The 25,500-nt window shown below is 39.5% G+C and overlaps 1 protein-coding gene across 2 annotated transcripts; it reads right to left on the bottom strand.

Moving 5' to 3' along the window:
• Window positions 1–421: 421 nt before the first annotated feature.
• Window positions 422–25,159, bottom strand: CRTAM (cytotoxic and regulatory T cell molecule). Of its 2 annotated transcripts, XM_023645033.2 has the most exons (10): window positions 24,893–25,159; window positions 19,158–19,301; window positions 16,047–16,199; window positions 14,269–14,412; window positions 13,170–13,331; window positions 8,908–8,991; window positions 6,868–6,951; window positions 4,989–5,135; window positions 3,325–3,411; window positions 422–1,303 (listed from the first exon to the last, which is right to left on the bottom strand). In XM_023645033.2, the coding sequence occupies exons 1-10, from the start codon at window positions 25,119–25,121 to the stop codon at window positions 1,173–1,175; spliced, it is 1,365 nt and encodes a 454-aa protein (XP_023500801.2). In that variant the 5' UTR covers window positions 25,122–25,159; the 3' UTR covers window positions 422–1,172. The 2 variants fall into 2 exon arrangements, with proteins under 2 accessions (XP_023500801.2, XP_023500802.2); XM_023645034.2 differs by lacking the exon at window positions 19,158–19,301 and having other exon boundaries at window positions 24,893–25,128.
• Window positions 25,160–25,500: the final 341 nt, after the last annotated feature.

Genomic DNA, 25,500 nt, shown 5'->3' with positions numbered 1-25,500 from the left:
AGGAGGGTATCCTTATTTGTAGGAAATACACAGTCATGTACTTGGGAGGAAATGGGACATTGTGTCAGCCTGCTCTCAAATGGTTCAGAGGGAAAGGTGCTATGTTCAATCTTTACAACTTTCAGTGATTTTGATGATTGGTGAAAAAATTTACCAAGAGAAAAAAATCAGCACAGCTGGATTTGGCCCCTGTAACAAATTACAAACTCTTAATATGAGTATGTGTGGTAGGATGGGGGTGAGGGGTATTATTTTGGAATTAGTTTATTCAGATCCAAACAATGAGAAACAAATACATGGCAGAGTTTGCTATGCCTTAATTAAACTGGTGTTGGGAAAAAGACACGTCACATGTGACTTTCATGTGTGAAAGTGAAAGTAGGAAGGAGAAATTGTAATACAGTCACTGGAAAAACAAATATATATTCTGCTCTTTATTAAATAATTCTTTAAAAGCATCCATTCGGTCAATAATCAGTAAATTAAACTCATTATTTCTTTTTGTACATGTTTAGGTAATGAAGCGTCCTGGTAAAAACTCTGTCACCAGGTCAGCTTTTGTGATTTAGCAAGAAAATCTAAGAAAATCGAAGCTCTGGGCCTACCTCGAACTAACGCTTGTGTCTTGGGGCATGAATCCTGGGGCATTCATGCTCGTCGGACTCATTCATTGCTATGCACCACTTCTCCCGGAGAGTGTCTGTGCTGGTTGCATCTTCTGAAAGTCTGCCTTGAAAGAAACTCCTAGGATTAGAGAATCTTTTCTAGGTCCTTTTCATCCCAAAGTTCTTTATTTCGAGACCAGAAGGAAAGATTAAAAAGAAGTTTTTTTTATATAGCTCCATTAGAGCCCAGCATCTAAAAAACTCCTGTTTCCTTCACAGTGAGATGTTAGCTGGTCACATGGACCCTGATCCCCGAGCCTTAGGAGAATCCTCTTGCTCTGAAGTAGTGTCAGGTATAATAGCTACTTTTTTTTTTAACTGGGAAGCTCTATGTCCATGGTTTGGTCCTCATTTTGCTGCTCTGAATCTGGGGCACATGGGAGGACACCATCTTGCATTGCACTCGAAGTATGTTTTTCGTTACAGTAACTATGCTCCTTCTTGCGGGCTGCTCTGTTGAGGTGACGATGCGGCTGCCAGGCAGCATGTTCTTCTGCGGGGCACACGCTACACAATGCTCTCTGGTACACAGGTGGGATCTCCTTTGAATTTTGCTTGTTGTGCCTTCTCCTTCCCCTTTGTTTTTGCTTCGGAGTACAATCTTGTGATGTAACTCATGCAGCTGCTAGAGCGGGAAACTGAAAGAAAAAACATGGTGAAGATGAATATTTATTTTGAACAACATTGCACTCGTTTATTTGAAACATTTTGATCGCACATGATATTTTTAGGTCTATATATTAATGTCTTAAAAGATCAAATCTGAAATTCACATGTGCGTATAAATGATCTGAATGCGTTGTTTTAGTCTAATTTTTTTAAAAAATCTTGTTACATAAACAGTATACTAATAAACCTGAAATAAAATATGTAGACATTTCTGCCATAAAATAACATATGTGTTGCTGAAAAAAACCCACATTGCCTTCAGCAAAATTTCATACTAAAAAATAACAGGGCTTGAGGCCAGCCCAGTGGCACAGTGGTTAAGTTCGTGTGCTCTGCTTTGGTAGCCCTGGGGTCGCAGGTTCGGATCCTTGGCACGGACCTACACATCACACATCAAGCCATTCTGTGGTGGCGTCCCACATACAAACCAGAGGAGATTGGCACAGATGTTAGCTCAGTGACAATCTTCCTCAAGCAAAAAGAGGAAGATTGGCAACAGATGTTAGCTCAGGGCCAATCTTCCTCAAGCAAAAAGGAGAAGATTGGCAGCAGATGTTAGCTCAGAGCCACTCTTACTCACCCAAAACAATAAAAATAAATTAACAGGGCTTATGGGAAAAAAGAGGGTTGGGGTGTTGGGGTGGACCACTCAAAGCCTATGTAACTCTGTACACAGACAGCTCCAGAGGATATCTTTTAAGTGAGCTAAAACAATGGAGTTGAAATGCTGGATTTGAGGGCACTGTGGGAAGGAGGTTGGAAGTGGAGTTGGAGCCTGGGAGAAAGAGCAACCTCCCACAGCTGTGGCAAGCCCCTGGGGATGGACTTTTCTCGGGAGGGAGCCCTGAGTGCAGGTGCTCATTGTAAACTTTTGAAAAGTTGAACTGTGAGGGCTTCTGGTTGTTCAGCAGCTGAACTGAGGGCTTTTCTTTTCCCGCTAAAGGTTATTCTACCGTTTTGGTTCCCTTGCCTAGGAAAATGGGCAGAGGAAGCGACCCAACTTACACATATTGCCATCATTGTCCTACTTGCCAGTCAAGCATGAGGGGATTGCTGTTACAGAAACAGGTGTTGCCGTACAACAGACTGTAGCTTACACACATTTTCCCCTTGCACCCCCGGTTCTCACACAGTCTGCTCACTCGTGCCCCTTTCCCTGCTAGTAGAGCTGTTCTTTCTTTCCATTTCACACCCTACTAGGTCAAAACAAAAAAAGCCAGAGGTGTTGTAAAAGACACACTTCCTACGAAAACCTCAATAAAACCAATAGAAACTAGTGGCAGGGCTCACCTCATTGCTTGCAACTCCTGGCAGGTGAAATAAGTTAATTTGCACAGAGAAAACAAAATGATTGGAAGGTATAAGATTCTTGCTTTACAATAGTCCTAACTTCTGTCTACTGGATCTTTGTCAAGAATACACACACTTTCTTCCTGTTTAGACTCGTCTTTCACATTCTTTAAGTATTGTGCATGAGCAATTGCAATGAAGTCACCCAAAAGGTTTGAAACATTTCTGCTTGAATTAGTTAAGCTTTGTATTCATTTATTCAATATGAATTTATCAAACACTTCATTTGTGCCAAGCTCTGTGCTAGGATCTGGGGACACAGAGAGAGCAAATCCATTTACTCACCACCTGAACGAGTATTGTGGTAGCTAAATCAACATGCCCAGAATGACAAGCTGGGTGCTTCATTGGCAAGGGTGGGTGTAGGATACTGTGGAGCACAGGAGGGACATATAGTCCAGGGGGTGCCTGTGTGTGACAAGAGGACTCAGAGATGGCTTCTCAAGGGGCATAATTTCAGCTACATGGACTTAACTGCTGCTTTTCATTTTTTAAGATGCACTTCCTTTAGTTGTACAAGATGATGTATGTGGTTGACTTTCTAGAGCTAAAAATCAGACTTTGAGTTTTACGTTCCCCTTGAAAGACAACAAATTAATGAACCTCATTGTTCGAATCTCAGATCACATAGTTGACTTACTTTGGCTGTTTTTCTCTTGGGATGATGTTTCTTCATTAGTTGACCTCGATTTGTAACTTTCCAGAGTGTGTTCTGAAATTTCATTTTCTGCAAGAAAAGAAAATTAAATTATTAATTTCTGGTATCATAGACATCATCTGTATGTAGAAATGTATGTTTGAATAAGAGGATACCTCTGTTATTGTAAAATAGTAAACTTATCACTGCCCCTCCCATACCTCCTGTCCTCATTCATTCAACAAATCCTTCCTTACTCTTTACTGTGATTCCAGCAGGCACTGTGCCAGGCAGTATAAAAGAGTTGCAGATGTCAAATGACAGTAGTTTAAAATCAAGTATTGTCCTTTGGGAAGGAACAATTCCAGTAGCCCTTAAAGAACTATGAGGGAAGGGCATTAATGGGAGAATTTGAAACACTACTATTGCATTTGCTTACTGTATATGTACAGCGGAAAAATCAGACCGTGTCTCTAGGTTGATTTATCATGAGAATGTTAGTCCATCTGAATAGCTACAGAGATTGATATTAAACTAGGAGAAGTGGTACTTTTAAGAGAGTCAGAGCCATTCAAAGATGTAGTGTTTTGCCTTGGGACATAGTGAATTCTCTGTCACTGGAGGCATTTGAGCCATATGTGGCTAAATCAGTGATGTCCAATAGCACTATAATGTGAGTCACGTGAAATTTTAAATTTTCTTGTAGCCATGCTCAAAAAGTAAAAAGAATCAGGTGAAATTAATTTAATAATATATTTTACTTAGTAGATCCAATATATTATCATTAGATATACTCTTCGTGCGTGTGTGTGTGTGTGTGTATACTGAGTCTTCAAAATTGGGTGCGTATTGTATCCTTACAGCACATCTCAAGAGTGACCAGCCACATTTCAAGTGCTCAATAGCCGTATTGCAGCTACTGTATTGGACAGCACAGGGCTAAATAATCACTCAGAATTAAAGAGGGGATTTAATCCTGGCACACATTTATGGAATGAATTGAGTAGATGGTTATTCTGGATAACTTCTAAGGTCACTTCCAGCTCTGATATGTGTTGAATCTATGTATCTTAATGGATATCTTCTATGGGAGCTAAATGATTTTTTTTGTTTCCAATGATAACTTTTTAATCAGAATGCTTAGGAAAAATTATTAACATATTATGGTTGAGGGAGGCTGAGTGCATGCTTTCAAAATAAGAATGGGACTGAAACACTCTATTATAGTCAGACTTTGATCACTCCTAGAATATGAACTCCTTGAGAGTAGAGACCTGCTCTGCCTTGTTGACAGATGTGTCCCCAGTGCCTGGGACAGTGCCTGGCACACAGTAGATGCTCAGTGAATGCTTATTGAATGAATGAATGAATGAATGAACGAACTCTCCATCTTGTATCCTTTTATCCTTGAATAGAAGCTTCTATAATTTAATGCCAATTCCTGGAGCTACCCTAGTTTCTCTTGGTGATGCACTCTTTGACTATACTCCCTGGAGATTCACACCCCATGTTTACTACAAAACAAACAATTGCTTATTTGAGTGACAACACTTATCAAATAGATTGTGGAGCATCTAACAGAAAAGCTTTAATTGACAGAATTTTCCTTTTTGCTAGCCAATTATTTCAGCATCTCATAGCCTTCATCAGGTTCTCTGCCCACTCACCTCTTTTCCATATCATGTGTGCTTTCCGAAGCTTCATTATGAAGAGCTGGACTATGATGAAGAGTATGAAAATGAGGAAGGACACGAGAGTGAGCAGCAGGATGCCACTTTTCTTCCTCGCCAATCCCACATACTGACGGTTTGCTTCTATAAGGAAAAGGAAAGGATTTTAGACAGTTTGAGGGGTTTTGGGCCACTGAGGAATATACACAATAGTACTGTGAAGTATTCAGATGAAGAGACAAAGGAGAGCTTTACCCTGAAGGTAAAGAGATTCATATTATTTATTCTCTGAAAACAAGTAAATCGGCATACAAACAAATAAAGCAATTTTGTGGAATGATTTGAAAAATGTTTTTAAGTTACACAGATATCAAACTAATTTTTCATTTCTAGAGAAAACATATGAGAATATTGTGTTAAATTATTGTCAGAGGATTCAAGTTAGCTGTAAGGAATGATTTCTTAGCAAAGTGTAGTTAAGTAGCAAGAGAGGTTGTTAAGGAGTTTGAAAAACTCTGCAAATAAAATGAAAATTCATTAATCTTGGCTAGGTTAAATGTGATCCTACATGAAGGTATTTGGAGATAAATTAGATTAGCTCTTAAAGGTCTTTCTAAGCCTAGAATTCTGATTCTATGGGCTCTCGTTTTGCTAAATGTCCTGGTCTCTCATCTTAACCAACAAGCAATTAAGGAGTGCCAGTCATGTGTCTTGGAACCGCATAGGAGACAATTCCTATGCTTTAGGGGGTAGTTCTCTCTCCATTTAAACAAATAAATTAATAAAAACAAACAGAAGTAAGATATCTGTGTCAAATTCTAGATCCATATGTGTTAATATAATAATGTGTTTAGTGATTCAGAGGCAGGAGTGGTCCCTAAGTTGGTCAGGAAAGTTTCAGCGATGATGCTGGCCTTGAAGGAGGGGTAAGGAGAGGAGTCACAAGGACTTTCCATTCATCAAGGGCAGTTCAGATAGATGAGGGCAGGGCAATCAAAATGGGATGATGTTTTCAGAGAAAAATGTGTACTCTTGTCAGGACTTCACAGAGACAGGACTGCAGAGGTAGGGGTGGTATGCATCTTATGGAGGGTTGAAGGCTCCTGTTCTGTGTTGTAGACTGTGGGAAGCCATAGAGGTTTTCTGAACACAGGGGTGAAGAGTGCAAAGGGGTGTTTTGCTGATAGAATGCTAAAAATAGATACCAAGAGGAGAAACTGAAGTTACAATACTTCATGCAGGAGATGATGAGGGTCTGGATCAGGGAGGTGGCGGTGATAGTGGACAAAACACATGGAAGAGAAGACTCAGAAGTCCTTGGAAGCTAATTTTATATGTGTGCGTGTACGCACACACATAGGAGTAAAGGATGACTCCAAGGTTTTGGGCCTGTGTGATGCTTTGGACAAGTGATTTTGTGGAAGAAGAAGCTGTTCAGTTTTCAGCCATGTTGAGTTTGAGGAGATGGCAGAAAATTCAGTTAGAGATATGTAGGAAATGGGATGAAACTAAAGCTCAGGAGAATGTTCTGGAAATGCAGGTAAGGAAATCTGCCTAGTGGCAACAGGAACAGTCTTGGGAATGGGTAAACTTAAAGACAGAACAAGAAGTAAAATCAGAAGTATATCCACATGTAAGAAGTCAGAGGAGGAAGGGAAGTTACTAATGGAATGGAGAGGGAGAGGTAGCAGGACCAGGCAGAGCATGTCAAGGGAGCCAGGGAGTCAACTAAGTCAAGGAACAAGGGAGTGATTAACCAATCATGTCATATAGAGCAGAAAGGTCAAAAAAAGAGGGCAGACAAAGGCCACTGGATTTATTGATTGAGAGATTAAAATATTAAGTGTTTATTCTAAATGCTGTGGGGGACACTTACCAGTGATCAAGTCAGGGTCTTGAGTGGTTTGTTCTTCCTCTTTCTTGTCAATCTCTGATGTACTAGAATCTTCTGTTACTGCAACTAAGGTGAAAGAAAGTAAGATATGATATATGCACGAGACTATATACACATAGTCATTCCAAAGCAGCAAAGGAGATTTGGAAGCCAAATTAAGTGCTCTTTGTTAAAAAACAACAATGAGGTCATTTTTCAACTATTGACTTCTTCCAAAAATAGTTGCAAATGACCAGGCTCACTTTGCCTTATTTTTTTTTAAGGTAAATGTTTATTGAACACTTTGTGCCAGGCCTTAAACTAAGCATTTGGTATATATTATTAATATGGAGTATATATTACTTCTCACAAGAGGTCTGAGCAAACAGAGGTTTAGAGAAATTAAGTAAATTGTCTAAAGTCCTGTGGCCAATAAATGGCAGAGCCAATCCTGAGACTCAGAAACGCAAAATTGAAACCGTCATTGTACATTTCCTTCTCGACTCAGGCCTACTGGTGAGAAGGTGTTCAGGATGCTTCAGGAGAACAACTGAGCAGCGCAGAATGACATCTCAGGCTCTATAGAGAGAAGACCTACAGCCTGAAACGCACACAGCAATGATTTTTATGTTGAAAAATGGGCTCAGTTGTCATTCAAACCTGTGCTTGCCTCCCTCTTAGAAGTTGGGTGTACTATGACTTTTTTTCTAGCTAAGGGAAATTATAAAAATAAGAGATCTTTTTCTGATTTTCTTGTTTATCCTCCCTATTTTCTGTTTTCTTTTTTTTTTCTCTATAGTCTCTTGCTTTTTAGCCCATTGCACAGCGCCACAATGTGGACCACGAGAGGAATGAAACCACCCATTCTACTAAAAATGGCTATTATTAGCAGTAATAAAATCACAGAAATTGAAAGCTGAAAGGAATTTTAGAAATCCTATTTTTAAAATCTTATATATGAAAAAGCAGAGCATAAAATTTGTTTAGTAGTGATGTAAGCCAATTTAAAGACAACTAGATTCTAAACACGTTTAAAAATACTGGATTATTAAAGCAAGTGGCATTGCTGTTCCACTTCATAAAATTTTCAATTTCCATTGCCTTTCAAAAAACTGTATGGTACATATTATATTTATCAGTGTTTAAAAACCCCTAACATTTGCTTTTTAATGTTATTCAAGATACAGATTTTTTAAATGAGATCCAGTACTCAGAACCATGAACATGATGATGCTATGAAGGCACTTATCGCACTAAATGAAATTATTATAGAGACGCTCTTTGAAATAGAAAGAAGATGTGTAGGAATATATGCCTTTCTGGATGAGGCTGACTATCTTGCTCTGAGCCCCATAACAACTGCATGCATTCATCTATTCATTCATTCATTCATGCTGCATTTTCTGAGCACCTGCTATCGCCAGATGCTGTGCTAGGTCAAAGACAAAGGTAAATTCAATATACAGTCATTGCCCAGAGTAAACCACCTAGTGGGTTCACTGTCTAAAAAACTGGAATTATAGTCCAGGCTTCTAAATTCTTCCACATTTATAGTTGAATCCCATCATCACAAGCTATCTGAGTTCTGGACAATCGAGTAACTAATGAGCCTTGAAAGGTGCTCTTGTTATTCAGGGACGAAGAGCCACAAATCTCCAGGTCCTCATTCTTTGCTTGTTGTTGATACCAAGTCTTTATTTTGCGTTTAGTCTGTTCTAGACAGAAAAACAAACAAGTCTCCCCATAAATGAATTCAACCTTGCCCTTTACCACAGAGGAAATTCAAATGTCACAGTCTGTGTGTGTGTGTGTGTGTGTGTGTGTGTACAAGGCATTAGGTACCCTGAAGCCCATCCCACTAAGTGAGCACTCCTTATACGGCACTTTTCCAGGACACCACAAAGCTGGAGCCTGTTGCAGTGGATCCTGTGTGGTCTTATTAAAAATTAAAGTAAAAATATTCTCAAAACTTAGAATGGGAACAATGACCTTCCCAAGGAGGCATGATTTTTTTTTTAAAAGTCTGACTGGTTCAGCACTTACCGGTGGTACTAGCGGGCTGCTGAGGGTCTTGAGAGGATAGAGAGCTGTTCTCCAGGGCATTTGAAGCCGTCTGTTGGTCAGCAACTAGGAAAGGGGAGAAACAAAATTCTGCTACTACGGAGAGCAATTTTACCCACATTGTGCGCAGTACAATAGGTCGGAGAAGGTATCTGACCGCTACCTGCTCATGGAGGTTTTGCAGAAACCTCAGAACTATGCGTTCGGCAGCTCCTGCTCTGGTTTTTAAATCTATATCCCGCTGATTGCCCATCTGCTAAGCTGCCTGGCGTAGAGGTCCAGCATGCTGGAGGGGTGCAATTGGCAACAGTAGGCAAAGGCTATTCACTGTCTCTATCTGTATCCATCTGACCATCAATCAGTCCCTCTGTCTGTCCATTCATTCTCATATCTACCTACTTATCTCTTAGTTAGGTGACTTTGGAGTCAGGCTCAGCCTGGGTTGAATTGCAGTGCTGTTACTTGCTTGCTGAGAGTGAGTTTGGACAGGATGCCCAGTCTCTCAAATGCTCAGTTTTTTCTAACCCATAAAATGGAGATACTAACAGCTTTTACCTTCTCAAGTTGTTTTGTGAGAATTAATGAGTTCATTCATATAATGTCTTTAGCGCGATGCCTCGCTATTTATTAAGCACAATGCTATCAAAAGGTTATTGTATAATACAAAAAAATGTTTAGGAATGTTTCTAGGGGTTCAGATTAGCGTAGATTTGACGAGTCAATGAACATGCCTGCAACCCGGTTGCAGATTAACCCAGTTAATCTACAAATATTGATACTGATATATGACAAGTGGGTAATGTCTTTATGAAATCTGTGAGTGCTTCTCAGCTTTTTAATCAGTGAATTTTCTGAGATTTAAAAAATTTATTTTTTCAAATATTTAAAGTTTTGGAAAACTATAAAAATGCCTGAATTGCATGCAAGAGCTCTGAGAGAAGGAAGAAGAACCACCATGGAAACATTAGAGAAATTGTAATGTACCCTATACAGCTAAAATGAGCTCTGTGACCACACAGATGCCATAGTACGCTGAAGAAAGGGGAGAGCTGTTGGTAATGAAAAGAGGTAGCAGCTTAAAAGCCAGTCAAACAGAAGTACTGGGAGCCAGTTATGGGAAGAGCATAATATGGGAAATATTGGGCACATATAGAATAAAATTTGTCAGTAATGATTAAGATCTTCAAGAATAATGGATATTCTGAGAATTCAGATAATTATATGTTTATTTGTGTACATATATATTTATGAACAAAACAGGTTTTATATGTGTATACATTTAAATGTATATATATACACATTTATATATATATATATAAACCAGAGGTTGTATTTATACTGATGTATCCTGTCAGTCAACAAGCTGCTAAATAGGTCAAGTTAGACTGATGGTTGTTTTGACTAGGTGGACACTAGTCCGTTATGATTTATCTCCCTAGTTGGTGAGAATGTTATAGACCTGTGCTGTCCAATACAGCATCCACTAGCTACACTGACTATTTAAACTTAAATTAATAAAACAATAATATTAAAAATTTGGTTCCTCAGTTGCAGTAGTCACATTTCAAGTGAGAATTTTGTAAAATCTGAATCCACCACTGTGTGCTCGACAGCTTCCAAATACTTAAAAGACCTCTGATGAGATCAGTGAGGATGCTAATGGATGCGATTTTGATCCCGAAACGTGTCAACATTTGGAAGATCCGTATAGCTCAGTGAATCGACATTTTCCAAATGGCCAAGGCGAGGTGTTACAAAATCATGCCTGGATGAAAGATCCATGCAAAGTGCAAGACTGTTCAATGGATTTTAATGTAATAGAGTACGAAAAGTTTATTGATGTCACTTTAGAGTCCACACAGCAATGACCTTTAAGAAACGACCTTTTGTTGAGTTTTAGGGCAGCATCAAAGAAGAATATCCACAATTATCTGAAATGGTGATTAAAATGTTCTTTCCCTTTCTGACTGTATATTTGTGTGAGGCTGAATTTTTTTTATGTATTTCAAGCAAAACAATGTATTGCAGGAGATTCAATGCAGAATTTGTAAGAACCTAGTTGTTTTTTATGAAGCCTGACATAAAGGAGATTTTCAAAATGTAAAACAATGCCATTTTTCTAATTTTTTTGATGTTGCAAAATATATTTTTCCATAAAAATATGCCATTTGTTTTAATATGTAGTGGATTAATTATTTTTAAAATACGTAAGTATTTAAACATTTTTTTCAGTTTTGATTTCTAATAGGTAAGCTTTGACAAATATAATTCACATAAGTAAAAGTTCTTTGGGATCCTCAATTATTTGTAGGAGTATTGAGGGGTCCTGAAATCAAAAAGTTTGAGAACTGTTGGTAAATTTTTGTTTTAATCCTGTCTCTGGATAAGTAGTAGGACATCAAGATTCCACATTTGGAATACTAGTGAGATGAAATAAATCATCTTGAAGATGGTCTAATGTATTCCTGTTCTGTTCTCCTTCTCTAAGTGAAACACCGTGGGGTTTTCAAAGGAAGCCATTTCCCTTTTTAGCCCCCTCACAGATAAGGTGCTTGCATGGTCTTCCTTTTCCCCAGGTCCTACCGCGCAGTGTGTGGAGATGAAAGGGGTCGGAATCTCTACCTGTCAACATGTTTTAAAGCATCCTCAGCTAGCAAACTTTTTCAACTAATTGGATGAACAAAATGTCTGTAATATCTGTGTGTCAAGGTAATAGCTTGCCAAAGGGAAAAAGTCATAAGCAAATAGAAGTCACCCACAGCTGATCCTGGAGTTCCTCTTTGAATATTTATTGGAGATCTGCCAGTGGGTGCTAGACCATCAGTAGCTAGATCATAATTAAAAGTCAAGTCTTATCCTATTATTATTATTGGAAACATTTTATGGCTAAGATTTTGAGTCATATAGAACTACGGCCTTAAAGGAGGAGAAACTGCAATTTTCCCCTTAGTAGTAAGTTTTTGCAGATGGCTTGACTAGTTGCTTAAAAGTAAAAATACATTTTTTAAATATGATTGGTGCTCTTATTTAAGAATGTGAATATCTTTTGGGAGCATTTAGATAAATAAAGTGTCATCTTCTCTTTGATGATTTTCCCACATCCCCCTTGTGCCCTATGCGCCTGTTCCACTGATGGGGGTGGAGGCTGGGGAGGGGAGTGAATCATAAAGGGGTAGGAATATTTGCGTCAGATTACAGTACAGCCCCGTCTGTGGGTCCTTGAGCTTTCTAAATGCAGCTTCCTCAAGAATGACTTTTGGTTTGATGAGAAAGTGACCAGTGGAAAGCATGTGGTAGTGAGGGGGGACCTGTTAACCACAGCTGCAGCCCCCACAGGGCAGCACATCAGTTTTCCTACTGGGGGGTTCTCATTAACCAATGCCTTTCATTTCAGCTATTTCATTTGCTAAAGAGCTTTTTCAACAAACGCGTCATCAGCCAACATCTTCCTCCTTCACTGCTGTGCGTGAATCCTTGTGCTTTAGGAATTTCTTTTTACACTGAGAAGTACTTTATAAAATAATGGTCAAAATCCTATTAATTACAGGTGTGTGATTCGTCTACTTCTTTTAGGATACTTCTTGGCTCAAAAAGTCCTATACAGTTTTAAAATGATTTCTTTAACTTTTAATGAAGGAATCAGAGAGAGATTCTGAAAATGGAGGCAGTTCCTCTTCACATTTAATATTTGATGTCTTACTTATTATTATTATTATTTTTTGGTGTTCTGCTCAGAATATCAACATAGTGAAAGTAGAATCTTCAAAACAACTGCAACAAAATAAATCTAAAGAGTAATCATGATTTAATGTGATTGTGTGTTTTATATTAATGTAAAATGATATTGACAAGTTTAGATTTATTTCTGTTAATATTATCTCTTTTTGGGTCAAGTACAAAGATACAGTATGCTTCATATTATCTCTCCAAAAACACAACTGCAATAAAACTATTTAAGGTCAAGTTATGCCAGCTGTCATTATCAAAAAGCAAGCATGACACTGTTTGCATATGGCGCTCTGCTAGGCTTTCTGCCCAACTGGTGTTCTTCTGAATATTGGTACAGTTGCAACCCTGTTGCCCAGATGGAGAAATTTCAATTATTAAAGGAATTGGCTATTAAGAAGAGCTGTGTTGACAGTGAACTCACCCTGAAGGACTTTTCCCACTCCATTTAATTTTTTTTGATAGTGTAATATTAAGGTAGATTAAAAATAATAAAGACAATCATTAGTTCTTCTTACCCAAATCTTCAAACCGGAAAACTGCTACCAGTTTCCTTCCTTGCAGGCCTTTGTGTCGGACGATGCAGTCCACTGTTGAGTTTTTGCTATATGTGTGGACTCTGAGTGTGCTGGTGCTGTTACATTTCTTCCCATCAGTTTCAAATTCATGGTGGTTTTCACCTATGGAGCAATTTAAAGATGTATATGAGGTTATGGCTATTTAATGCTATTGGATGGATTTGGTTTTCTAAGAGACCAACGGCCTTAACATCCTGACAAAAATGTTAAACTTCTAACTTCATTCTAACCTCAGCCAGCTGCCTTGTACATGCCTGGCCCAGGCACAAAGGGAAGCAAGTGAATAAGAATGGATAGACTTCTATAAACCCTTCACTACTGGGAACAAATTTCAGCTTATAATAGTTATGCAAGAAGGACAGCCTGAGGTGGTTGTGAAACACAAAGACCCAGGACCTTACTCAGGTTGAAAGAATAAGGCAAAGTAAAGGTAAGGTCTTATGATGAAGTAGATGTGGCACTAGCCTGAACCTACGATTATATAAAAATCGAATGTAATGTCTGTTGAAATGTAAACAAATTATAAATAGTTTCCAAGCATGACAATTAGTTAGCTTGCTTTAATCGAAAGGCTCAAAGTTTAGATTCTTGGTTACCATAATAGTCTTACCTGTCCTTGGGGGTGTGACACAGGACTACACTGTATAAGGAAGGTCACACCTGTTCTAGTTACACGTATCATATTAAGTGTATTTTCAATTTTATGCCTGCTATGCTCAGAGGTAATGGTTATACTGTACCTTTTTCATTTTATGAAATTTTGTCAAATTTTAGGAAACCATAATAAGTATTCCATTTTAGGTTTCTACCTTGTTTTAAGCAAAAACGTGTAATCATGTTTTCTGTGTTTAGGCTTTCAAGATTAAGGCATAATATTGATTGGTTATAAGGATAATTTGTCTGGAAAACAACCAATGAAATGATTGAATAGTGTTTTCTGGCACCTCCTGCCACCAGAGGGTGCCAGAACACTGAAAAATCCCTTGGAAATTTCAGTAGGAAGGAAAACAAAGGAGGAAAGAATGATTTCTCCTCTTACCGGAGAGCTCCATGTCATTCCTGAAAAGCCAGGTGATCTGCGGACGGGGCTTGCTTCTCACCGTGGAGCATTTAAGTATAATGTGTTCTTCTCCATTTTGCATTTTAATAATTGATGCTTCCAGAGTCGGCTTGAGAGGAGTTGCTAGAAGAAAATTGATTTTTCTATGCTTAATTAGCTGGTCTACATATCTCAGCAAAGCACAGAACCTAATAATCTATAGGGATCATTGTAGAATGATCTAAATAATGGGCATATTCTTTTACTTTTTTCCCAGAACACAGTCGAAGGGCTGTTATGTACTTGTAAAGCTACTTTGGCTATAATCAGATTGTTTGTTACTCAGTGTGTGATCAGTGTCTGGAAATTCTCAAACTGATTATGTTAGAACAGCATTCTTAAATTTGATATCTGACTGTATTTGATGGGTAGAGTACTACATAAGGAATAGAGACCTGAATTCTAGTCCCACCTTTGTCACCAACTAGTTGTAAGAATTTGGATAAGCCCCCCCACCTTCTTGGTGTATCAGTTTCCTTGTCTGTGACATGAAGGGGCTGGTTTGTGAGTTGGCTATTTCAGCTCTAAACTTCCAAGAGAGCCTATGACTCACCTCAAGGTAAGTTCCTTCTGTCCCCTCCTAACATCAGAGATACATTTCTCTTATAAAGGGCATTTTCTTCCTACTCTTCTTTTGGAAACACCTTTTAGTTAGGCTTACTTCTTCCTCTTTCCCATTCTACTTCACACTCTGGTCCTGAATTGCACTCTTCCACATTTATTTACTCATCCACCTGCCTTCGAGACATTGTACAGTCAGCTCCAAGTACACACTAGATGTGTTAGATGCTGTCAGTGCGAAGGTGGAGAAGATATGGCCCTGCAAGGAACTAATAGTCTGGTGATAGACTCAGTCCCTAAACTGTTAATTAAAAGATCATGAATAAGTGCCGTGATAGAGGTATGTACAGCATGTTCTGGGAGCCCAGAAGAGCACACATCAGTCTGAGGAAGAGTGCTTTGAGGGCCAGTGAGGTGGGGAGAAGACAACCCCTGAGCTGAGTCACTTTGGTTTTCAAAACCCTTAGGGAGCCATTCCGTCCCAGATGCTTTTCCACCATGCCTTTCCAACAAGAGAAGTCTAAGAAATTCATTTGGTGATATGTAGGATAATGTTATTTAGAGATCAATAAAAAGCAATGTCTTTAATTGATCTGTTCTGCCCCCAAAAGCAAAAAAGTAAAGATGGTAAGACTGACACTGAACACATCTGACCATCTATAGAACTGAGCTAGGCCCAGATGATCAGGAGGCTGTCACTTCCTATCCACGCTATATGTCAGTGCCGTTACAGCTGAACTCATTCTCTCTTAGGATACGCTGTCATAAGGTTCTACTTTATTTTCATACGTGTTTTGTTTTCCTAAACTAGTGTGCAAAATCCTTGTGAGCAGAGATTGTGCCTAATCCATCTTTCATTCTGTAGAGCCTGCATAGTGCCGTGCACATAGTCACAGCTTATCCAATATGAACTCTCTTTTCCTTTAGTTCCCTGGAGAGAAAATTTAGTTGATGCCAAAGATGAATTTCACAAATTCACATTTTAATCTGGGGCTCGCCACTCAAAATACTCAGTTCTGTTTGCTTTCAACAAAAGATGGCAGAGGCACCCCCAGGAAATGGCTGGCCGTAAGCTTAACATTTCAGTTTAAAAATGATATATCGTGTTCTTAAGTGTATGGCTCCCATCCTGGGTTTAGTGGCTTCCAGGCACCTACCTAACACAATCACTTTCACTTCCTTTGTTCTCACGGGCTTGCTGTAGTGTAAACACTTGTACACGCCTTCGTCTTGCTGGGTGACGTTAGGCACGCCGATGGAGAGCTGATTGGGGGCGTGATGAAGAAGCTGGTATTTGGAATTTTTCAAAGCTGTACAAGAGGGAAAAAAGCTGTTGTAAGGAAAGGTATCAGATGCACACAGACTCTCAGTGGATGGATTATTCACAGGAATAGCTTTTGATTTTCACACTTTAAAGGAACAAATGTCACATCTTCGATTGAGCTGCCTTCCAAATTCTAGTGTTACCAGCTGGATGCCTCTCAATAGCTTGAAGTTAGTTTAGGAAATGAAATATTTTGTTACTGGGATTTGTGAAATAAGCAGTTTGCTTTATTTGTGCTTGTAGGAAATTAAGAACACTACGTTGGTGAAGGGTTCCGGTTATAGGAGGATTTCAAGGAATTTTTTTTTTACCTTATGAAAAATGCTCCATTGTGATTTACCTCTTTGAAATCTGATTCATTTGAGGTTGTCTTGTCACATGAATGTGAAGAACGGAAGATAAATGTGCTGATATTCGTTGCTCTAGCTGGGTGCTTTTTATTTCGTTTTATAAAATTTTTTTTTGAGGAGGATTACCCCTGAGCTAACATCTGCTGCCAATCCTCCTCTTTTTGCTGAGGAAGACTGGCCCTGAGCTAACATCCATGCCCATCTTCTTCTCCTTTTTTAATATGTGGGACGCCTACCACAGCATGGCTTTTGCCAAGTGGTGCCATGTCCACACCCGGGATCCGAACCGGCGAACCCCGGGTCACTGAAACAGAATGTGTGAACTTAACTGCTGCACCACCAGGCTGGCTCCTATTTTTAATTTTTAAAAGTTCTTTATTATTTGATGTTTCCCAAAGATTATGACTTAGTCCTTTCAGGTATTTAGCCAACAGTGCAAAAAACCCCCCAAAACCCCCAAAAACAAAAATGCAAGTCCAGAAAGTTCCAGTCAATAGCAAATGTTCCTCTTGATTCTATGTTGACCTGGGATTTCTATCTCAGGTCAAAGGTCTCTTAGCAAATTGGAGGCTCCTGAAATGATTGGTTAGGGTTGTCTTTCTTTCTTTTCTTTTTTACTGTAGAGATATATAATATGAACAACCCTAAAATAGTTAAACCTTGAATGGCTGACCAAGGAAGGTTGTTACTCATCTGGAACAATGGTTGTGTGTCCTGGGACACTGATGTTCCATGAGCTAGAATTCAAGAGTTCTCAAGCTCAGCACTGTTGACTTTTGAGTACATAATTCTTTGTCGCCGGGGGTTAAACTGTACGTTGCAAGATGTTTAGCAGCATCCCTGGCCTCTCTACTCACTAGATGCCAGACCCCCCTGCTTTTCCCCAGTTGTAATAACCAAAACTATCTCCAGACATTGCCAAATGTCGCTGCAGGCAAAAAGTACCCTCGGTTGAGAACCACTGAGCTGATCAAGCCATTCTCCTGTAGAAATCTGAGAATGTCTATCTTCTGCCAGTTCACCAAAAATAAAACAAAACAACAAAAAGCATTATTTAACAGAATTATCTCTACTTACAGATTTTCTCTCAAAACTGTTAACGGTTAGTATCTACTTATTCCATTGGAATCTAGTATTAATAGTTGACTTAACTTGAAATAATATATTGTTATTTTACATTTAACATATCAATATTTAATAACGTTTTCAAAGGATATCTAAAATTTTAGAGGCTCTGCTTTTACAAAGCAGAATGAAATTTGCTGTTTTGGAGACTTTTCCAAGTATTTGGCAGTTCGGAATATTAAATGAAAATACAAAATGGTCTCAATATGAAAGGGAGGGTTTAGTAAAATCCTGCTCAAAGAAGTAAACAGATTTTTTTTTTGCTAAGGAAGATTTGCCCTGAGCTAACATCTGTGCCAATCTTCCTCTATTTTGTATGTGGCTCACTGCCACAGTAGGGCTGCTGACGAGTAGTGTAGGTCCATGCCTGGGAACTGAACCCAGGTTGCTGAATTGGAGCGCACTGAACTTAGCCACTAGGCCACGGAGCTGGCCCCTAAATAGATTTTTAAGAATCTCTTTCCTTGGGGCTGGCACAGTGGCACAGTGGTTAAGTGCACACGTTCTGCTTCGGTGTACCGGGGTTCGCCAGTTCAGATCACAGGTGCAGACATGGCACTGATTGTCAAGCCATGCTGTGGCAGGTGTCCCACATATAAAGTAGAGGAAGATGGGCATGGATGTTAGCCCAGGGCCAGTCTTCCTCAGCAAAAAGAGAAGGATTGGCAGCAGATGTTAGCTCAGGGCTAATCTTCCTCAAAAAAACAAAAAAAAGACTCTCTTTCCATAAGAAAAAAAAATATAACTATGTGAGGTGATGGATGTTAACTAAACTTAGTGGTAATCATTTAGCTATATATATATAAAATCATTACATTGTACACCTTAAACTAATACAATGTTATATATCAACTATATCTCAATAAAAGTGAAAAAAAAAGTCCCTTTCCATCTCAGGCATCTAGGACTCACTTAATGTGTGTTTGTGGAGAGAGGAATGACTGCTCTCCTTTTCATATGTGCTGTCAATTCTTATCATTTAGCGACCTTGATTTCATGTTCAGATCAATAGAAGAGGCCATATCTGGAAGGGAGCTTTGTGATATGAGTTTGGATTGCCCAGATGGAAAACGAAGCAGCTGGCTCCAGATGTGGGCAATGGTGTTGGCTGCACGAGGACGAAGGGCCCCAAGCCAGTCTCCCATCCATCTATCATTGTGCCGCTGTTTGCTTCATGGCCCCCAAAAGTCAAAAAGTGATATGGGGGTGAGCTGGGGGCATGGAAATGTGCTTTGTAATTTAAGCCCCCTTTACCAAACATTCTGATGGGGTTTCCATTTCAGACTTCCTGTCAAAAAAAGTAGCCGTGAGTAACATAACAGGCTTCGGGGTGTGATTGACGTGTAACAGTAGGTGGGGCCAAGCCTATGTTGCGAATGACTCATACTGGCTTTCTGTCCCACCAACCTGCTGGCCTGGAAAATCCCTCAGGTTGAGGTCTGGTGGTGATTTACTTTTCCTTCACTTACCAGGATGCTCATTTAAGAAAATGGTGAACCCTGACGGGGCTAGCCACTGCAGGGAGGCGTTCTCCTGAGAAACGACACAGTCTAGAATGAGTGTCTGGCCTTCCTCCACGGTGACAGTTTCTGTGTGGTTAGTCAGAAAGGCCTCTGCAGAGGAAGAGAATTGGGGACAGTCAGGCTGGCACCAGCCATTCCACTCCGGAGCTGGGGCAGGGACTCCTTATTCATTCACTCAATCATTTATCACACATTTCTTATAGAAACAAAACATAAGTCAGTACCAAAAAACACAAGGAAAGGAGCGAGCACTATATGTAGGAGCAGTAAGGATGTCTCCTGAAGGAGGGCTGAATGAGGGGGGTGGTTTTGATAGGAAAAAGGGGAAAGTGGAACAATATCTATTGGGTACTTGCTTCATCACATGCCTGGAACTGTGTCAGTCCATGCTACCTATATTTCATTTAACTTTCAAACTAACCTGTAAAGGAAGAATTATTTTGCTCGCTCTACAGATGAGGGAATAGAGGCTTAAGGTCACAGGTCCTGGAACTGGAATCTGTACCCAGGTCTGTGACCTTCAGAGACCGGGTCGGACTATCCCAGTGACCAGCTTGGACTATCTAAGTGATGAGACCCTAGAAAACTCAACCTTTCTGGCCTCGGTTTATAAAATGGGCGACTTGTACCTTTAAGTGCAAGTTGTGTGTCTTGGATTCTAAGAAGGAATGTTCTAGGCCATGCTGCTCTTGTGAATTAGGGAGCTGCCCTTCACTGGGAGCACTTCAGCCCCACCTGCATAAGAGCTTCTACACCAGAGGGAGGATGTTCTGAGATCTCTTCCGATTTAATATTACACAGCAGCACTTTCTCCAGGCAAATGGGAGAGTCTAATTTTCCCAAATCACAGCCCCCAGAGAATGGTAAACAATTGCTTCTAAGCAGCTGCAAATTTATCCTCCCAAAAAGGAAATTGATAGAAAAATAAATTGGTTTTACTGCTGATTTGACACATTTATTACTGTTTGTTGTTTCTTCAAGTTTTAAATTAAAAAAATTTTTTTTCCTGAGGACAATCTTATGAATGAAAGTAGCAAACACTTCTATAAACAGAAGAATACCATGAGGTTCTAAATTATGAATAGCAAATGTAATGAGTTTTACTGCATCATCTTAAACCTTAGAAAAGAAAAAAGCAAGATGAGACTTTATTTCCTTGTCATAAATTTCAAGTATTAGGAAAAGTGCTTTGGAGAACTCTGGGAATTAATTGATGCAGACTTTTGAGTCTGTTCCATTCCCAGGTCATTAATTTCAATCTAGCCTCTGGCAATAGCAACCCAGAAATACTGTATTGTATTCATATTGACTTTCATGGAAAAACAGTTTGCTTGAATCCTAATGGAAAAATACTCATATCATGAGCCAGTATACTACAATGCACAATGAAGAGTCAATAAAAAATGGTCATGTTTTCAAAAACCGTTGAGGCATAAAGCCAGAATTCTGCTTAGGTTGGATCATTTGGAAACACTCTCATCCATAAAATCAACTCAGAATTGAGTAATAAGGGTAATATCAGTACAGATTCTTTGAAGTGACAATGGAATTTCTTTCAATGTTAAGCAACTTCTGAGCCAAGAATTTGAATCTAGAACTAACTTCCATTGCTTCCATAATTGTCCCATTATGATTCCTGCTTTGCTCTCTAGTTCTTGTGCATTACCTTGCTTTTCACAAACAGATGAAAGTTTCTAGAGGGAATTGACTTCGTTTTCTATTTCTCTAGAATTCATTCCTTACAGAAACTCACAGTGTGAGCTTGAAAAGTAATGGTTTAATGCCAGCTTTCACGATGATGCTATAATGCACAGATATCTTTGCTCTCCTGTTGCTAATAAGAATACTGAGAGACAGGAGGGAAGTTACTACATTGAGTCAATGGTAGAACAAAGACCAGTGTTAAGCAACATGCTCTGATTTCATCCTTTCGGCAAGAAGTTGACACTTGGAAGTTTACCAATGTTCTTACCTTCGGTAAATGGCTGTCTAGACAGGAAGCCTGCATTTGGGGAAATGGGAGTTGTGAGATTTGTTTGCAGCCTGTTTTTGAATAAATGTCTTCCATTTTAAAGATGTATATATCACTGTCTTTTTCTTGGGATTCTGCTTATGAATTATATAGCATCATTTAATTCTTACAGTGTCGTCAAACTTGTAATGAAATGTAGTATGGCTTTTTATCACAGGCTAAGGAATTGTGTCTCCTAAGATTAGTGTTTGCTCTTGCTGTTGAGAATTCAGTATCAGGCTGCTGACCACGCTGACCACAACCATAGATGCCTGATTTTTCAGATGGAAAGGGCTATGTTTGAGGCATAGAACATTAGTTGTTTCCTCTACTCTTTGCCTTAAGCCTTACTTTCTGCTTTACAGGCCTATTTATCTTTCAGTGTTATCATGTAGACCCCACGTTTAATTTAGAGACAGGAAATCCTTGCAGAAAGGAACAGTGGCCCCAATGAGAAGCCACAGACCCACACAGCTTCAGCCATAGTGCTTAAAAATCTTGTTCAATGTCTAGGTCACATTAAAGGGGAAGAGGAAGAGACCTGTGCCCAAGTTTTGATGGCACGTCTTCTTAGGGAAATGTTCCCCATAATCCTCTCATCACCATTGAAAACTAAACTGGAACTCATCTTAAAAATTTTTTTTTCAGCTAAGTTTGGAGTCAAACTTTTACCTTCTTTGTGGGAGGGATGGGGTGTGGGGTGTCTTTGCTTACCACTTCCTCCTTCGCAGTCTCTAAAGACATGTATATCCTTATTCACCCTTAGCCTTTCTTGGGTAAACCCTGAAGGCCTGAGCTTTCTTCCTAGTTCTGCCTATCCAGGCTTCAGAATTCCAGTCTGCAAACTAGCCCTATGTTGCTCCACAAATGCTGAGCATACAGAGCTTGGCAACAAACGACTGTGGTGCTTCTCCTGGGAGGTCGCCACTTACTACCGCTAAGTCCTGTTGACTGACCAGTGGATTATTGACTTCTGGGCTTGATCATGATCTCCACGCCTGGATTCATCCATCCATGCATGGTCCTGTGTTATGAGGCTGTAGTTGACTCTGGGGCTGTAGATTGTGACTGGTTTGTATATGGAACTGGAACCTGTGACCTTCACCGTCATCTCTACCCACAACCCATAAACTAGTGGTCCTATCAGTGGAATGGCTTCATGCCAAGGCACATGTGATTGACCCTTGAGCAGAAGGACAAGCAGCAGTCACAGCCGCCTACCAAAGCACCCACAGACAAAACCTGTGCAGGTCTTAAGATTCCTTGATTTTCCCCAAGATTTTGGGAGTTGCCATGTGTGATCTCCACCTCAACTGTAGGTCATCATGGTAGACCATGGGAGAAAGAATAAAATATTCTTTCCTTTTCTTACCTTAATAGCCCAGTTATTGCATGCAATAAATTTAAAAACTGCAGAACAGAGCAAGTCTGTCCTTCATGGATCCCAAATTGGTCATGTCCAATTGGAGCTGGTCATCTCTAGTGCCCCCTGTGCTCCACACACACCTAACACAGATATACCACCTGGTCCGTCCCAATGTTTCCTTGTATTCATTAATATCATCACCAGCCACGGCATACCAGAGATTTGAGAGACACCCCAGCCTCCTCTCTCTCCAAAACATCTCTTCAATCGGTTTATTCCTCTTTTTTCATTACTATCGTTGCCTTAGCTGAGGCCTCCATTGTTTCTTTCTTGGACTTGCACTGACTTCCTTCTAGTCTCTCTTCCCTTCAATTTATCATCCTCATCTGCTTCTAGAATTACATTTAAAAATGTAAATTTGATCATATGTCTTCCTTCATTAGAATATTTGCTATGGCTCCTGTTGCCTGTAGGAATCAGGCCAAAATTCCAGATGACTTGACTCCTATTTTCTCCTTCAGTATCTTCTGTCAATACTCTCTTCCAGATGCTCCATTCAAATAGCCACTTGCCATTTCCAGAAAGTTCCAAGCTCAAGTAGATAGTTTGCCTTTGTCTACACTATGCTCTTGGCCCCAAATGCCTTTCTTATCTCCTTCAAGACTCAACTCAGATTACACCACTCTTGTCAAACCTGCCCTGTCAAACCATTCTTTAGCCTTCCTCCTCCTCACAATGATAAACTCTGTCCTCCAGATCCCCAAAGGCTTTGAATGGGCTTCTATTACAGCACTTAGCACATTACTTCATAATTATTTGATTACGAGTATGTCTCTGTGGACATTAGATTACAGACTCCTGATGGAAAAGTTGTTTGCCATTCACTCATTTTATAGTCTCAGGGCCTAGCACAAAGTAGGATTTTAAGTGTTAATTGAATTAATGGCTAAAAATGAGTAAATGTATATATACAGTAATAAATAGTTTAATAGGATACGAACTTTGCTCTTTGTTATGTTGAATAAGAAAAACTAGAGCTAATTTAAACCAGAGACACACAATGAGTTGTCTTAAACCAGAGCCCTGTTTACATGACTTTTATGAGGCAGTAGGCAAAAATGTGCCTTAATTCAGATCCTTACCAAAAGGGATTATTATTATTTTTTTAGATAGAATCAATAGAGAAAACTACAGGTATGAAAATGAGTCTGACTTTGTCAAAATCAAATTATTTCCAGCATAGCTTTGAAGAAGCTCTCTCAATAAGTTGTCAACAAACACGTGATTCTTTCCTGGTCAGAAGAAGTATCAACAGGACCCTAGTCACTTCGCAACTGTTCTTTATGCTTCCTACAGCCTACCCGCCACTGAATAACCAGGATAGAGGGTACAAATTGGCGGATTTTCATCCTCCACAATATAGGTAAGTTAGATGCAGTTCCATGGTGAATGCACATTTCCAAGGACAGGTGCATTACCGAAACATAACTACGGATTCAGTATTTGGAAAGAAACACACACACAACAAACAAGCAATTTATATGGGGTTTCTTTTGCAAGAATCTCATACAAGTTGCAATCAGAGATTCAGGGACACCTAAGCCCTGCCCCCACCATTGGGTAGGAATAATTTGACCTGCGCTAAAGAGGTCACTGTATCCTTCTTTAATTTTCATAATGCTACATTAGAACTAAGCATTAAAAATCAAATTTGAAAAGTCTACTAAAATGTAAAGTATTATTGACTCAAAAAATAAGCACAAAGTTTTCATTGGGCTCATTATTATCTCTGAACTAATTAAGAGTTGTGTAGCACTTTGCCATTTTCAAAGTGCTTTCACATTTGAAATTTGATCCTTGTAACAATCCAGGGAGTTTTGTAGATTAAATATTGTTATCGTCTTCATTTCAAGATGTGGAAACTGAGTTTCAGAAAAATTAAATTATTTGGTGAAGGCTTATACAGCAAGAAAGCTTTTAAATTCAAAACCGATGCTCCTTCAACTGGTACACCCTTAAAAGACAGAACTTAGTAAGCTTGTTACGTTTTCCATAACAGTGATCCCATAGAGAGACACACTCCAATGGCCCTTTCTATACAATTTAGCAATTGAACAAGAGATTAACTAGACGCAGTAACATTGCTCAGAGGTGTGACTCTGGCAGGCTGGGAAAGCGTTAGCAAACTTACCTGGTTGTCTTCTGCAGTGAGCCCTCCGTGACTGCAGTTGACTGACTGATAGGTAGATTTAGCAAAACGTTAGGTCAACTGAGCATCAAAGAACGTTAGCTCTAAGTCCTTACCTTGCAGGGGGAACCAAAGCAGCAAGCTGCAAACTCTCCACCACATATTGTGCAGTGCTGCTGTGACACTTTGTCGACTTCCTCTAGGTTCTGAAATAAATGGAGCAGAGTGGTTTCTTTTGAAGGGGGAGAGGCAGCAGCTCTGTGACCTCACGTGTCTCAACTCCTCCATCGGCTCTGGAAGCCCCCTCTTAGTTGGCTGCCCCCAAAATACCTCCTGGTGGAACATTTGGGGACCACAAGTGTCATCTCGATTGTGGAGAGGTGTGAATGATGTGTTGGCACAAATCATTCTACTACCCGTGGGTAGGAGTGGTAAGTCAACTAGTTACAAGGCTTTTTGGGGGAGGAGGGGTGGGAGAAATATGAAAATGTCCCCGTGTAGTGATGTTACCTTATTTTTACTTTTCTGGTTTGTTAGACAATTAGACAATTTTTGCTGAACCCTTGTGAATGTTTTACATTTATGACTCTGGCAACAATTTATAACGGTTATGAGGGGTAGAATTTATTCATTCACATATTTGCCCATTTAAAAAAATCTGTGTATCTATTTACCCATCCATCCACCCATCCATCCATCCATCCATCCACGCATCTCTTTACCT

Source organism: Equus caballus, chromosome 7 (genome assembly GCF_041296265.1).
Source record: "Equus caballus isolate H_3958 breed thoroughbred chromosome 7, TB-T2T, whole genome shotgun sequence".
Taxonomy (NCBI): domain Eukaryota; kingdom Metazoa; phylum Chordata; class Mammalia; order Perissodactyla; family Equidae; genus Equus; species Equus caballus.
This window is presented reverse-complemented; position numbering and strand designations above follow the sequence as displayed.

Excerpts from the sequence above, each read along its gene's own strand:
- CRTAM (XM_023645033.2), bottom strand. The coding sequence starts at position 25,121 with ATGTTCCACCAGGAGGTATTTTGGGGGCAGCCAACTAAGAGGGGGCTT. Across the intron at positions 14,413-16,046 it reads AGTGAAAGTGATTGTGTTAG|CAACTCCTCTCAAGCCGACT; the intron begins GTAGGTGCCTGG and ends ATTTTCTTCTAG. Across the intron at positions 5,136-6,867 it reads AGACCCTGACTTGATCACTG|AAGCAAACCGTCAGTATGTG; the intron begins GTAAGTGTCCCC and ends TTTTCCTTATAG.